This window comes from Morone saxatilis, unplaced genomic scaffold (genome assembly GCF_004916995.1).
Source record: "Morone saxatilis isolate NCDOM2014 unplaced genomic scaffold, NCSU_SB_2.0 Contig9, whole genome shotgun sequence".
Taxonomy (NCBI): domain Eukaryota; kingdom Metazoa; phylum Chordata; class Actinopteri; family Moronidae; genus Morone; species Morone saxatilis.
In genome coordinates this window covers 18,711,323-18,725,518 of record NW_023340268.1, presented here as the reverse complement: position 1 = coordinate 18,725,518, position 14,196 = coordinate 18,711,323, and the positions used below count along the sequence as shown (strand labels likewise).

General features: G+C 44.2%; 2 protein-coding genes across 2 annotated transcripts in view; one reads left to right on the top strand and one right to left on the bottom strand.

Annotated features, from left to right (window-relative positions):
• The window catches only part of cpsf1 (cleavage and polyadenylation specific factor 1), a 14,166-nt gene extending 3,462 nt beyond the window's left edge, over positions 1–10,704 (top strand). Inside the window, exons 13-38 of the mRNA XM_035681398.1 lie at positions 36–87; positions 176–249; positions 324–398; positions 493–573; positions 902–997; positions 1,100–1,273; positions 1,600–1,741; positions 2,194–2,372; positions 2,613–2,752; positions 2,845–3,022; positions 3,119–3,325; positions 3,414–3,503; positions 3,591–3,737; positions 3,819–3,971; positions 4,542–4,658; positions 4,952–5,042; positions 6,135–6,219; positions 7,765–7,906; positions 8,010–8,162; positions 8,288–8,464; positions 8,762–8,828; positions 8,928–8,975; positions 9,064–9,219; positions 10,005–10,134; positions 10,258–10,396; positions 10,486–10,704. Coding sequence (XP_035537291.1) covers positions 36–87; positions 176–249; positions 324–398; positions 493–573; positions 902–997; positions 1,100–1,273; positions 1,600–1,741; positions 2,194–2,372; positions 2,613–2,752; positions 2,845–3,022; positions 3,119–3,325; positions 3,414–3,503; positions 3,591–3,737; positions 3,819–3,971; positions 4,542–4,658; positions 4,952–5,042; positions 6,135–6,219; positions 7,765–7,906; positions 8,010–8,162; positions 8,288–8,464; positions 8,762–8,828; positions 8,928–8,975; positions 9,064–9,219; positions 10,005–10,134; positions 10,258–10,396; positions 10,486–10,533 — 3,141 coding nt within the window. The 3' untranslated portion in view covers positions 10,534–10,704. The remainder of the gene's footprint in view (positions 1–35; positions 88–175; positions 250–323; positions 399–492; positions 574–901; positions 998–1,099; positions 1,274–1,599; positions 1,742–2,193; positions 2,373–2,612; positions 2,753–2,844; positions 3,023–3,118; positions 3,326–3,413; positions 3,504–3,590; positions 3,738–3,818; positions 3,972–4,541; positions 4,659–4,951; positions 5,043–6,134; positions 6,220–7,764; positions 7,907–8,009; positions 8,163–8,287; positions 8,465–8,761; positions 8,829–8,927; positions 8,976–9,063; positions 9,220–10,004; positions 10,135–10,257; positions 10,397–10,485) is intronic.
• A 53-nt stretch (positions 10,705–10,757) lies between these two features.
• Positions 10,758–14,196, bottom strand: part of adck5 (aarF domain containing kinase 5) — an 8,737-nt gene continuing 5,298 nt past the window's right edge. Inside the window, exons 8-15 of the mRNA XM_035681399.1 lie at positions 14,006–14,137; positions 13,833–13,916; positions 13,669–13,750; positions 13,131–13,209; positions 12,959–13,050; positions 12,541–12,793; positions 11,880–11,996; positions 10,758–11,793 (exon numbers count right to left, since the gene is read on the bottom strand). Of these exons, the coding sequence (XP_035537292.1) occupies positions 11,691–11,793; positions 11,880–11,996; positions 12,541–12,793; positions 12,959–13,050; positions 13,131–13,209; positions 13,669–13,750; positions 13,833–13,916; positions 14,006–14,137 (942 nt within the window). The 3' untranslated portion in view covers positions 10,758–11,690. The remainder of the gene's footprint in view (positions 11,794–11,879; positions 11,997–12,540; positions 12,794–12,958; positions 13,051–13,130; positions 13,210–13,668; positions 13,751–13,832; positions 13,917–14,005; positions 14,138–14,196) is intronic.

Genomic DNA, 14,196 nt, shown 5'->3' with positions numbered 1-14,196 from the left:
CCATTTACCATTTACCATTACTAATGAATTTCCAGGATGAACCACCAAGCAAAAAGAAGCGAGTAGAATCTTCCACCAACTGGACAGGTATGTTAAAACTTTATTTTTGACTTTGCAGAAATGTGTGTGTGTGATCTTCCAGTCTGTGTTTCACTCAACGTTTTCGTTATGTCAGATGAGGTGGATGAGATAGAAGTGTACGGGAGCGAGGCCCAGTCAGGCACTCAGCTGGCCACCTACTCCTTTGAGGTAAATAAATTTTTTTTTCTGTAAATGCAAATCTTTGTGGAAGGTGACTGAGGGCGGTCTGTGTTTCCATACAGGTGTGTGACAGCATACTCAACATCGGACCTTGTTCAAATGCCTCCATGGGTGAACCTGCCTTCTTGTCTGAAGAGGTACACACATTTAAAACCCTTCATAGTGCCTCTGTAGATGTAACCTACTTTCTCAAGAATTGCATTTTAAGGGTTTCTCACATCTCACCCACAGTTCCAGAGCAACCCCGAGCCCGACCTGGAGGTTGTGGTGTGCTCTGGCTTCGGCAAGAACGGCGCACTGTCTGTACTTCAGGTAATTCCTCCCGCTGAGGTTATGTGTTGTTTTAATGCATGTGTACCTGGTTTGGTATAAGCATGGTAAAATGTCAATGCACCATCCTAAAACCTGTGGTCGTGAGGGCCGTCTGCCACAGGTCCTGTGATGGTGCTACAGTAAAGTCTGGGTCTACCAGGGCTGCCTCAGAGAACGACGGAGTAGCCTGTAAACACCCCAGACACAAGCTGACACGCTCACAGTTCTATCCCCAGCATGTTGTGGGGTATTTATACATATTTATATATGCAAGTGTGGAAAGGCTGGGCATGCACTTTGTTTTGATTTGTTTCCATTCTGTTCTCAGAGAAGCATCCGACCACAAGTAGTCACTACGTTTGAGTTGCCAGGTTGCCACGACATGTGGACAGTCATCTCGAATGAAGTCAAGGAAGACCAGAAAGTACTGTGCATTTCTGCTTTCACTCTAATCAATGTTCAACATATTCACTCGTTTATGGTGGCGCCTTTTCTTTTGTTTACATGTTTGTTGCTCCTTTCCCAGGCTGCAAAAAGCGATGATTCAGAGGATGGGGCGGAGACGGGTGAGGACGGTGAAGAGGGAGAAAAGGACAAAGAGGAGAAGGAGAAAGAGGAGGAGGAGAAGGCAGAGCCTCCTCTGGAGGATGATCCGAAGATGCACAGCTTTCTCATTCTGAGCAGAGAGGATTCAACCATGGTAAAAACACATCAATGCACATCTTATGTCAGGCAACCTTTTTCACAGCGGCCACTTAGACAGGAAATAGTAGGGTAAACACAGATGTTACCAATGATACTAATTAAGGTTCTGTTTAAAGGTCAGAGTCAGGGTGCTGCTGTTGTGCATGTTGGTCTCTGGAAATGCAACAGAGCCTTAATAAGTGTTATCTGTGTTTACCCTACTCTTTAATGTCAGAGTGGCTGCTGTTAAAAAGGTCTATTGTAATTTGAACAAATGCAAAGAGAGACAACAATGCTAATATAAACTGACTGTAACTAAAGTAAACCTGTGTTTTTGTGTAGATCCTTCAGACAGGTCAGGAGATCATGGAGCTGGACACCAGTGGGTTCGCTACCCAGGGACCCACTGTGTTTGCTGGAAACATCGGTGACAACAAGTACATCATCCAAGTCTCCCCCATGGGTATTCGGCTGCTGGAAGGAGGTAAAATAGGATAAAAAAAAAAGTTACAGTGAAACTTGAGTTAAAAGCAGGGTCTCAGTTGGAGGCCTGGTCTGAATTTTATAGGAATTCTTTGGATTTTTAAAACCTCCTGAATCCCGCTGGATGGCCCGCTTGAGTGAGTTCTAAGCTGCTTAGATCGCCTATACAAATATAAATGTTTAAACCTTTGTCATTACATTAGTATTTCTCATCTTTGCTGAGTTTTGTGCAAAAGGAATTAAACGCCTGTTTCAAATATCGGCCAGTTGAATTCAGTGATTGAAGCGTTTAAAAGGAATTCAAAAAAAGAATACAAATATTTTTACATTTGCAGTAGAAAGCAGTAATATGAGTTTTTTGGCTTTAGTTTAGTTTTTTTAACATTATGACATATTGAAGGTATTAAACATAGTGCCAGCCTGTTTCATGTTTTCTTTTGATTCTGCTTTCAGTCACACAGCTCCACTTCATCCCCGTGGACCTGGGCTCTCCCATAGTGCATTGCTCCGTGGCGGACCCTTTTGTGGTCATCATGACTGCAGAGGGAGTGGTCACCATGTTTGTGCTGAAGACTGACTCATACATGGGGAAGACGCACCGGCTGGCCCTGCAGAAACCACAGATCCCCACCGTGAGTAGATCAAGCTCATCGGCCCTATTAGAGGCTTCTTGTTTGACAAATACGCCCCCTGCTGGCCAAACTGATGCTCCTGCGGTAGACCGGCGGGTTGTGCTTATTCTCTGCAGTTCAGTTCTCTGCTAATCATAATCAGCATCATTACACTCCCTCACTTAGAAACTAAATGCACCCACTTCACTTAAATAGCTTGTAACAGTAATTAACTTGCTTAATACTTGTGTCATTCAACAGCAATCGCGTGTGATCGCGCTGTGTGCGTACAGAGACGTAAGTGGAATGTTCACCACAGAAAACAAGGTGAGCTGCTCTGTCAAAGAGGACACCATCATCAGGAGTCAGTCTGAAGCAGAAACCATCATCCATGACCTCAGGTAGGAGCATCTCCTCCATACTGACACACACAGCCAGGCACCACACGTCCTCTTTATTTATGGATTGACTGATTGGTTTAATGTGTGTGCAGTAACGCCGTGGATGATGAGGAGGAAATGCTGTATGGAGACTCAAACGCCAGTGTGGCGCATTCAAGGGAGGAGATGAGCCGCAACTCTGGGGCACTAGGGCCTTTTGGGAGTGATGGAAGCTCGAGAGCGGAGCCCAGCCACTGGTGCATGATCACCAGGGAGAATGGCGTGATGGAGGTATGGGCTGTATGCTACATCAGCAGATATTTATGATAGATGAATCAGCATTTCTATACTTATTTCTTTCACTGTGCTTGTTTTGTATTTGAACAGATTTACCAGCTCCCAGACTGGAGATTGGTGTTCCTGGTGAAAAACTTTCCAGTCGGTCAGAGAGTGCTGGTGGACAGTTCGTCTGGCCAATCAGCAACACAGGGGGAGGGTAAAAAGGAGGAAGTAACGCGTCAGGGAGAGATCCCTCTAGTCAAAGAGGTGGCTTTGGTTTCGCTTGGCAACAATCACAGCAGACCGTATTTACTGGTGAGTGTTTACTCTGAGCCCCCTCTGTGCCGACTTCTTTAAAGCGCTTCTTTGTGTTTCACTTGATTAAGAAACGGATATTTTCCAGGTACACGTGGAACAGGAGCTTCTGATCTACGAAGCGTTCCCGTACGACCAGCAGCAGCCGCAAAACAACCTGAAAGTGCGCTTCAAAAAAGTAAGAGCGACGGCGAGATAAAGATGGACTAAATCATGTGGAGGTTGAGTGAAGTGAGTCTTTACTGTGCTGCTTTACCCTGCGCAGGTGCCCCACAACATCAACTTCAGAGAAAAGAAATCAAAGCTCAAGAAAGATAAGAAGGCAGAGAGCGGAGCCGCCGAGGAGAGTTCAGCTGTGAAAAGTCGCATTGCCCGATTCAGATACTTTGAGGATATCTCTGGATACTCGGGGGTGAAGAAGCGTGTTTTTTTTTAAACTGTCCCATCACGTACTCTTTGGTTCAAACAAATAACTCCCCACATTTCCTCACAGGTGTTTATCTGCGGTCCGTCTCCTCACTGGATGCTGGTCACCTCTCGTGGAGCCATGAGGCTTCACCCCATGAGCATTGATGGCTCCATCGAGTCTTTCTCACCCTTCCATAACATCAACTGCCCCAAAGGGTTCCTGTACTTCAACAAACAGGTACACAGACGATACCCTCTCAGTAGTGATGGAGTTGGTAGTTGTATTGTTGAGGAGATTGTCTTCACCGTCTACTCCCCCTTAGATTTTTTACTAAAAGATAAGAATTCCACAGAAATATGAATGATAATAATTATTATGTTCGTAGTTGCAGTGACATCAACATTATTATCCTGGACTTTGTCAGTAAAACATTTTTGGAGGCTTTTAAACTTTTCCAGGAAGAATGTAGACACACTGAAACACATCAAATCTGGAAACGCTGATGACTTTTTTCAGTACAATGCGCAATTTTGAAGGTAATAATTATTGGTATCACATCACATACTGCCAACAGCTTCCCTCCAAAAAGGATGCTATATTATTACCTTTAGAAAACACATTTAAATTGAACTGCAAATGGTAAAAACAATCGGTTTATGTCCAGACACTTTAGTTTGAATTATTACAACTTTGTCACTGAGAAATCATGTAAACCTTCTGCTTCTTTCATGTTTTCTTTTGTCTAGTTTCTATTTCCTGGGACAGTTTTCAGTGTGTGTGTCTGTGTGTGTGTGTTTTCCCCCACAGGGCGAGCTCAGGATCAGCGTCCTGCCCACTTATCTGTCCTATGATGCCCCTTGGCCGGTCCGAAAAATCCCACTGAGGTGCACCGTCCACTACGTGTCCTACCACGTCGAATCCAAGGCAAGGCTCCTCTCACTCAGCCCACACAGCACCAGGGGCCCCAGAGCAGCTGCACGACACAAATTCAAGCTCAAACACACTCCCTGCACTCACACACCTCCACTTGCATAACGCAATGCAAAATAAAAGCGCATCGATTCAGCCGCTTTGAAAAAGTTTGAGGTGAAACCCCTCTGGCCTTAAAGTTTTCTTACTGCGAGAGAAAAAAATCAATGAGGGGGACTTTGAAGGGATTAGTCTTTGATGTGAAGTTTTGTGAAGTTTGTCTGTGATTTGGCTTTTTTCCCTCTTAGGTGTATGCTGTGTGCACCAGTGTGAAAGAGCTCTGCACACGCATCCCCAGGATGACTGGAGAGGAGAAGGAGTATGAAACCATAGAACGAGGTCAGACACGCACACGCACACACACACACACACACACACACACAGCCATATCAGATGAACTAATGTACCTGTTCATTAACACCACCCACCATGAATAAATATTAATAATAAATATATATATATATATATATATAAACAATAGATAGATAAATATTTATTACTTTTTGTGAAATATTTCAACTGTTTACTAAATACTTAACTAGCTAACTATTTAATCTGTTTCTATTGTCTGTATGTTTAGCTACTGTGTAATTTATCCATTACTTTTAACTATTTCAGCTCTTTCAATTATTCATAAATTAGTTTTAGCTAACTGTTTCAACCACTATTTAGACTTCTTGAGCTCTGCTTCTGAGAACTACTTTTCACACACTCTTTTCTTTTTAATATTCTATTTTTGGCTTTCCTTTTTACAATAAAACAAATGCAAACAAATGCACAATAGACAAAGTACCACTCTACAAAGTATCAGAAAGAAAGACAGTGGGTTCATATCCAGCACTTCCAGGAACAGTCCCAAGCTGCAGGTTGACAGCAATATTGACCAAACTGGAGAACGCCAGCAGGGTCAAGGTTGAAAAAACAAAAAACAACAAAAAAAAAACAAAAACACACATGGGTGGGGACTGCCAGGATGTCAGTCAGTATGCAGGATAAGGCCGATTTTACACAGATTAAAGCAACAACATAGCAGCAGAGCTCATGCTTTAAACTGCTGGGTCTCATCAAGCAATGTCAACAACGGTTTACACACCTTCAGCTAATGGTTTACTGTGACGAAGCCGGAGATCAGATGTTGTAGATGAGTAGTAAATCGTAAAAAATCTTTGGCTTTATTGTGAATGCTGTGATACACTCCTGGATGAAATCTCTGACTTGAAGATAGCAGTAAACATGTAGTAGGGAAGTTATATTAAGTTTGGAGCTGAAGGAATGAAGCAAATCTATGTAAAGATCGCTGTTATTGTTTACTGATATTGTTTACTGTACATTTACTCGAGATCAACGTTGCAACAACGTGTGTCCTGTTTGGCTGTTTATTTTCCTCCTTCACACAAACCCAACGGTTGTTCCTCGTCTGTCACCCTGCAGATGAACGTTACATAAATCCTCAGCAGGAGAAGTTCTCCATCCAGCTCATCTCTCCAGTCAGCTGGGAGACCATTCCCAACACACGGTAAAACAAAACACTCCGTTGTTGTCTTCTTTCTTCTTTCTCTCCCTTTGAAAAATAAGAGCACTGTGCAGAATCAATAAGAAAGCCTTGTTGTAATAGACGTTAGGCACCTCTGGATACAGTGCTCCGCACAAGCTCAGTTTTGTGTTCTTCTTTTGGTCCCACTGGTGTCTTTGTGCTGCTTAATTGAAAATCCTGGCTCATTTGTCCAAGTTGTAGACAGTTAATTTAGTCTCACATGGCTGCTTTCCCTCATTTCAGTGAGGGGCAGTTGAGAATGTCAGCTCATTTATCCAAGTCCCTGGTCATTGAGTTGCTCTGCATTACCATTAGCTCCCCATTACCTCTGCCAGTATAATACGGAGAAATGGGACAGTGCTGGGCAAACATAGGCTTTTTTTTACCGAGGTGTAATATTAACCTGGGACAACAAAACAACTTTTGCAGGCTTGGCACTGGTTAATCTTTCAGTGCCACCCCTCTAATAAAAGCAAAGAGGAAATCCTCTCTAGCTCTGCTTCTTCTCTTAGCTTGTTGTTGTCCCGCAGTGTCAGCTGCCAGTGTACCGTTTAATGCCCCCTCTTCTATTGTGATCAGTCATTCATGAAGGTACCTAAAAAATAAGGCAGCATTGGCACTTTTTCCACGCTGCTGCTTGTGTTTGCCTCTCTGGTTGTTTCTTCACGTTAGGTTCATTCTGATTTCCAATATGCACTAAATGCTATAATAAAAATAATATGAACCCCTGCAAAATACACTGATACAGACTCTTTAAAGAGAACATATACACATCTCTTTGTATTTTCACATCAAATGTATCAATCAGTGAGGGGAAACTTCCTGTCTGCTCTGGCTGTTATATAACACTGAGCACGAGGGACTGACAGCAGCAGTCTGACCAACATTAACCGTTAATAACAAAATAGTGCTGATTAGATCAGTTCTCCTACTTAAAACTAGCATAACAATCTAGCCACTGAAAGACCGTATGGACCCTAAAACTGAAAAAAATGCTAAGAATTTAAGCAAGTTGTGCTTATTGTAAGCAATGGAAACTTATTTAAAATAAGTATTTTTGTCACTTTATTTAAGCTTTAAGCTCTTTGTTGTTTACAACTGGGACAAAACTACTTTCTCTTACATTGAGAAGTTGTGCAAGTGGTCTTACTCTTAAAAAAAGGAAAATAATCTTGTTCCTCTGCTGGGATATTATGCCAACCGTTGCTGTAACTTGTTACTGATTCAATCTGGCTCAGTATAAGCTGTAATATCTTATTAAGACAAAGTTAGATATGTTTTCTTAAAACCAGATTACTTTTCTCATGCAAAACACGCTTCACAAGATTCTTTTTCTATTTAGACAAAAAATAAGACTCATTTCCCAGAAACAAGGCTTTTTACTGTCTTGAGATTCCTCTTGTTGCAGTGCGTTTGTGAAGAACGCAAATCATGTTAATAAGTTAACTTGGAAGAGTAGCTACTGTGACAGTCCAGGAGCTAATGAAGATCCACACAAACAAACCTGAACCCTCTCTGTCTCCCAAGGATCGACCTGGAGGAGTGGGAACACGTGACCTGCATGAAGACAGTGGCACTGAGGAGTCAGGAGACGGTATCTGGACTGAAGGGCTACGTGGCAGCGGGGACCTGCCTGATGCAGGGGGAGGAGGTCACCTGCAGGGGCCGGGTGAGCAGCACACAGCTAATACCCGCCACACACACGCCGTTTGTACAAAATGACCACACTAAGAAATGAAAAGACGAATCTGATGGCTTCTTGTTTGATACAGATTGTGATCATGGATGTGATTGAAGTGGTGCCCGAGCCCGGCCAGCCCCTCACCAAGAACAAGTTCAAAGTGCTGTACGAGAAGGAACAGAAAGGGCCCGTGACAGCTCTGTGCCACTGCAACGGGTACCTGGTGTCCGCCATCGGACAGAAGGTCTCAGCCACGCCCTCACCTTACAGCCGCTAGGAAACTCTACACTGGAGCTTAAATATAAAACTCTTGAAATTCTGGCGTACACTGATACAAAGCGGGTGTCATCTCCCTCCATGTCCCTGCAGATCTTCCTGTGGGTCCTGAAGGACAACGACCTGACGGGCATGGCCTTCATCGACACGCAGCTCCACATCCACCAGATGTTCAGCATCAAGAACTTCATCCTGGCCGCCGATCTGATGAAGAGCATCTCACTGCTCCGCTACCAGGAGGAGAGCAAGACGCTGTCACTCGTCAGCAGGGTGAGAAGCAGTCATCTACTAAATGAGAAGTTTCAAAGGGATTAGTTTGTACCTGGGAGAGTTTTCAGTAATTGCACGCATTTAATTCGTCCCTCTTCCAACCAATCAGGCGTTGTTAGTGTAGAGGGAGATGAACTGTAATCTGTAGGCTGCAGTACACGCATTGGAGAGTTTAGTGATTGAGACGTACAGCGAGTGTCGGTGGCGCCTCCTGTGCTGTTAATCCTGAGGGGAGCCGGCGCCGCTGCTCGCTGTCTTTGTTGGAATTTGACTGTTCTCTTGTTGTTCTGGCGACAGGATGCGAAGCCCCTGGAGGTTTACAGCATCGAATTCATGGTGGATAACAACCAGCTTGGCTTCTTGGGTAATGTTTGTAATGCCCTTTGGAAGTGAATTCAAAAATATTTGCAAAGGAAAAAAAGTCCTTCTGTCCTCATTCACCTTTATTTTGTTTTCCCTTTAGTGTCGGATCGAGACAAGAACCTCTACGTTTATATGTATTTACCTGAAGGTATGCCATATTGTCGGTTGTGCAAACATAATGTAACTGTGTCAAACGCACATGCAGCCCTGTGATGGTGTGTGGTCTGTGGTTGCAGCTAAAGAGAGCTTTGGAGGAATGCGCCTGCTGAGGCGAGCCGACTTCAACGCCGGAGCTAACATCAACACTTTCTGGCGAATGCCGTGCAGAGGAGCTCTGGACGCCAGCAGCAAAAAGGCTCTGACCTGGGACAACAAGCACATCACGTGGTTTGGTAAGTGGCCAAGACTCCAGTCACGCTCGATATATGCACATATTTTTTCATCATCAAGTCTCTCCTGTACTGGATTGAAGGTATGGTCATTCGTGCTCGTCGTGATGACCCACGTCACGCAGACAAAAAATACACGTTCACATTCCAACTATAAAATTCGTCCTACGTTAGGTGTTGGAAGTCTTGGATGACACTTAAATGTAATCTCTGTCTACAGGGATAATGTAAAGTAAGTGCATTCTACAACTGTACAGCAATTAAAGCCAAAGTCAAAGAACACTGAGACATTCCACTTTAATAACTTGATCAAATATTCCAAAACAGGATGTACCTGTACCTGTAACCGGGCATTATGTAGTGTGTGAACCTGGTCTGCAAATCCAGACGTCTTCAACAAAGGAAAACTGCTAGTTGTCCAGATTAACACACTCCACGCGTTTCTGATTGATGCCCGTGGCCCTGGGGGCGGGGTCATGGTCATATGTTTTGCTGCCGTTTCCTGTTTCTCTTTGTTCTTCACAAATTCATCGTAATGACAGCTCTGAAGAAAGGTCATTAAATTTGCAGTGTTGAAGGAACGACCGACGCTGAGTAGTCATTTTAAATGGCGACTTTGCCATCCGTTTCAAAAACTTTCAAAGACCTCCACAGCGCAGACGCTCGTCCCTCTCTCATCATCAGTGTAAACTTAAATCCCTTAAATGAAGCTGTGGGAAAGTCTCCCAGCTGCAAATCCTAAAATGTTAAATGTGGACTAATCCTTGCTTTTTAATCTGTTCCCACAGCAACCCTAGACGGTGGAATGGGCTTGCTCCTCCCCATGCAGGAGAAGACTTATCGCCGTCTGCTGATGTTGCAAAATGCTCTGAACACCATGCTGCCTCATCACGCTGGTCTCAACCCAAAGGCCTTCAGGTTTGTATCCGCTGCCGGTTCTTGTCCCATTTTGGCATCATCTCATATTTTGAACTGGTATCTTTAGTGGTCTTTGGAGTTTTGATGTTTGATGTAACTGACCCTTTTATATGCCGCGTCCAGAATGCTGCACAGTGACAGACGGAGCCTGCAGAACGCTGTGAGAAACATCCTGGATGGAGAACTCCTCAACAAGTACCTTTACCTGAGCACAATGGAGCGCAGCGAGCTGGCCAAGAAGATCGGTACCACTCAAGACATAGTGAGTACACTGACCGCAGAGAGGACGCTGGGAAGTCAGTCCTCAGTATTCTAACATCCGTCTCGTTTTGTCCTCCTTTTCGTCAATAGATCCTGGATGACCTTCTGGACATCGACAGAGTAACAGCTCATTTCTGAGAGCCACATTCCCACGTCTCGTGCACTGAATGCTGTTTTATATTGAATGGAGAAAATGTTTTGTTATGGCCATCTTTGTGCAAACCTGATTTGTTTTTCTTACTTGTTAGATGAAAAAAAGAAGAGAGCAGCCATGTTTTCTTAGGGATATTTTGTATAAAAACAAAAATCAGTAAAAGTAATTTACACAAGCTTTGTGTGTGTGCGTTTATTGAGCTTTAAGTGATAAAGACAGAAATGCCTTACAAAAGGAGGTAGAACATTTTATTAACATTGTTAAAATCATTTTAAAACGTTTGGTTAGATGGCACTGGACTGTTCCTTTAAACTGGAAGGATACTCCTGTAGCAGAACAGCTGACAGACTGAGTAACGTTTACTTCTGTATTGCAGTCATTAAAGCTTCAGTGCAACCCTTAAAGAGAACATTCACTCTCATTCAGTGGGGATGCAGCTACGCACGGATCCATATGAACATTTTATGTCCCAATTATCCTGACCAAAAGAGTTGCAACTCATATCATTGCGATATTATTACATTTTTTAAATCTGGAAATGGCACTAAAGGAATCTTTACCTTCCATTTGGTTGAGAAATCCATCACAATGAAAATCCACCACAATATACTTATCTGAGAGTTTATCACAGTGAGCGAAAATATTGTATATTGTCCCGTCCCTGGATGCAGCTTGGCATAGTCGTGTGTAGCTTGTTATGTAGCAACGGTGCAGTTATTGGACATGGAATAGAGTTATCTGATGTGTTGCTCAGCCAGGAAGCTGCAGCTGCTACAAATTACTGTCAGAATAAAATCTTGCAGTTTAAAAATGTGAATTTCAAAGCAACTTGCTGCACTAAGATTACACTAAAACAAGTTAAAAGAATATATAACAATAATAATAATTAATTTAATTAAAATCATTACAGTAGTAGTATACTCTGGAGTCTGTTGGTGCTACAGTCCTGCAGTTCCTCCCCCCATCCTGAAGGGTTGCCAGCAGAGTTCAGGCTGATTTGGTGTGGAAATGGTGCTCGTGCTCGAGCAGCAGCGGTACTAGCAGCTTTTGGAGCTGCTGTGGTAGTGATGGGCTCCCTGCTGTTGGATTGCATGAACTTGTGTTCGGAATAGCTCCCTGTTCTCCGTTCCTTCATCGTGCACTATCTCAGGTACTCGTACATGTCTGCGTCCAGAGATATAACACCGAAGTACGACAGAAGGCTCAGGAAGGAACGCGCCGCGTTCACCACCGCCATCTCCCATCTGCAAAGGAGTCGGGTCGTTAATATCGGCGACCTCGGTTGCAGAACGTGAACTGTGTTATTGACACCAACTAAATGAGTGTTTACCTCAGAGCCAGCTCAAACTTGAGGCTCTCCCACGTTGCCCTCACCCAGCGGAAGACCCAGAGCCGAGGCAGCATCCCCGTCCTCTCTGCCTGGATCTTCCCCCAGCCTCGCACCGCACTGAACAACAACAGGGACACTGTCAGTGTGGAAGCCAATATTTTAACATGCCTGTGACATTCAGCAACACACTTACCAATAGGGTATCCACAACACAGCAGACAACACACTGCTCTGTAGCCCAGGGCTCACCTGTGGCTCCGGTTTATTTTATCTCCCAACATGGAGCTCTAAGTGCGGTTTCAAACTCTTCTCCACTTATCGGTGACAGTTTAGTACCAATTATTCACTAAACTTAGTTTTTTAGTTTTTAATGGCACATCCTGTAACAAAAGACCCATGCAATGGTTGTTAAGTCCTGTTAAAGTTGTTGTGACTTAAATGGGTGAACTGTTTTTTTGCAGCCGGTAAGGTAGCCAAGTAATCAGTGAGTCACTGGCACTGAATTAACCAAAGTGATCCCAGGAGTTCCATAGTAGGATCATTCTGTGCTGTGGGAAACTTTCTTTGCCCATTGAAGGTCCAGTGTGTAACGTGTAACTCTGCTAGATGCCACTAAATCCTACACACTGGTCCTTGGACTGCGACCAGCGGCCGCACTAACCTCTTGGCCATGACGAAGTAGCGGTCCACCGGTGCTCCCAGAGTGATGTTGATGCTTCGGACCGTGTTGATGTTCCGGAAGACGAGCAGCATGGGTCGCGGCATGGACTTCAGCACCTTCATGATGCTGTCGAAGCGCTGGCTGGCCATTTCACGCATGTAGGTCGTCTCCTCTCGACTCAGGATGTTGGACAGACCCAGCTCCCGCATGTTGATGGGTCGCTGCAGCAGCATCTCGCAGAAGAGGAAGTACTCTGCAGAGCAAATTAGATGAGATGTAATTATTATTTTATTGCGCAACAGAAAAGGGGATCTGCGGTAATAAAGTTAGTAAATTCCTGACAAGCGGGACAAACTGTAGCTCTCAGGGGAACGTACAGCATTTATTGGCACGCTGCATTCAGGGTAAGCGTCCTCACCTTTGACACCAAGAGCACTGGAGTACTTCTCCATTGCTGCCTCGTCTCTCAGGACTATGGACCTCCACAGTTTACAGAGGGCCACTCTGTCACTGGGGTAAAAGGTCACAGTTAGAGCTGATAACGGAGTATTCTCGCAGGGTTTTGCTCAACGCGCTCAGCCGAGTCTTACCGCTGACTGAGGTATTCGTACAAGCCGTGGTCCAACAGCACCAGCTCCGCCTTGTTATCGGGGCCTCGTCTCACTAGAACTGCCGACACAAAGGATTTATGAATGATATGGAACGACCTGCCTCGTGAAGTCACACTTGCAAAATCAGCAAACCTCTGATTGCAAATAGCCTTGATCTTTTCCTAAACCAATTTCTGTACAAAGCATGCAAGATGGGGGGGGGGGAAGAGAAAACAAACACCAGCTAATAGTTAGGATTATTTCACTCCGTTTTAGTATTATCCTTGAAGCTGTGTCTCCTCTCGGCTTTATCATTCAGTAGTTCTACCTGTAGCGAGACTAAACGTCTGCAGCCATAACAGACGCTCTGTGACGCTGCACCTCGGCACAGCAGTGCTTTGAGCTAAGTGCTAACGTGGCGATGCTAACACGAGGAGGCAGGTGAAATATTTACCCCGTTATCTGAATTATGCAGAGAGAAAATACAAATGTGCTGAGGGATATTCTCTTTAATACTGGAACACATGCGAACACACACCATTTCCAGGATGAGGGTCGGCGTGGATGAAACCAGTGTAGAATATCTGCTCGGCAAATGTTCGGATCAGTTTATCTGCAGTCTGAACAACAAATATTTGACATTTCAGACAGCATTTCTACAATAACTGAACATCGTGTGTCGTGTAGAGTGCATCAACTCACATCTTTAAAACTTAATCCTTGTCTTTTAATTTCTTCCACATTGTTGATTTTGCAACCATTGCAGAACTCTGCTGTCAGCACTCTCTTTGAATCGGGGGAGGGACAAATGAAAAAGCTTTAGCGAAGGAAAGGATGGAAGTCCAGTTATGTTGTAGCATTAATAAGGACCTCACCTTGCTGGTTTGCTCCCAGAACACTTTGGGTACGACAACAAAACTGAAGTGTTTCAGCTCCTCCGCACACCTCTCAGAATTCTTGGCCTCGTTCTCAAAGTCCAGCTCCTGAGCCAATGTACCCTTCAAGTCCTACAGAGAGTAGAATGAAATCAATAACAGGCTGAACACCCCTCCCTCCCTCCCTCTCT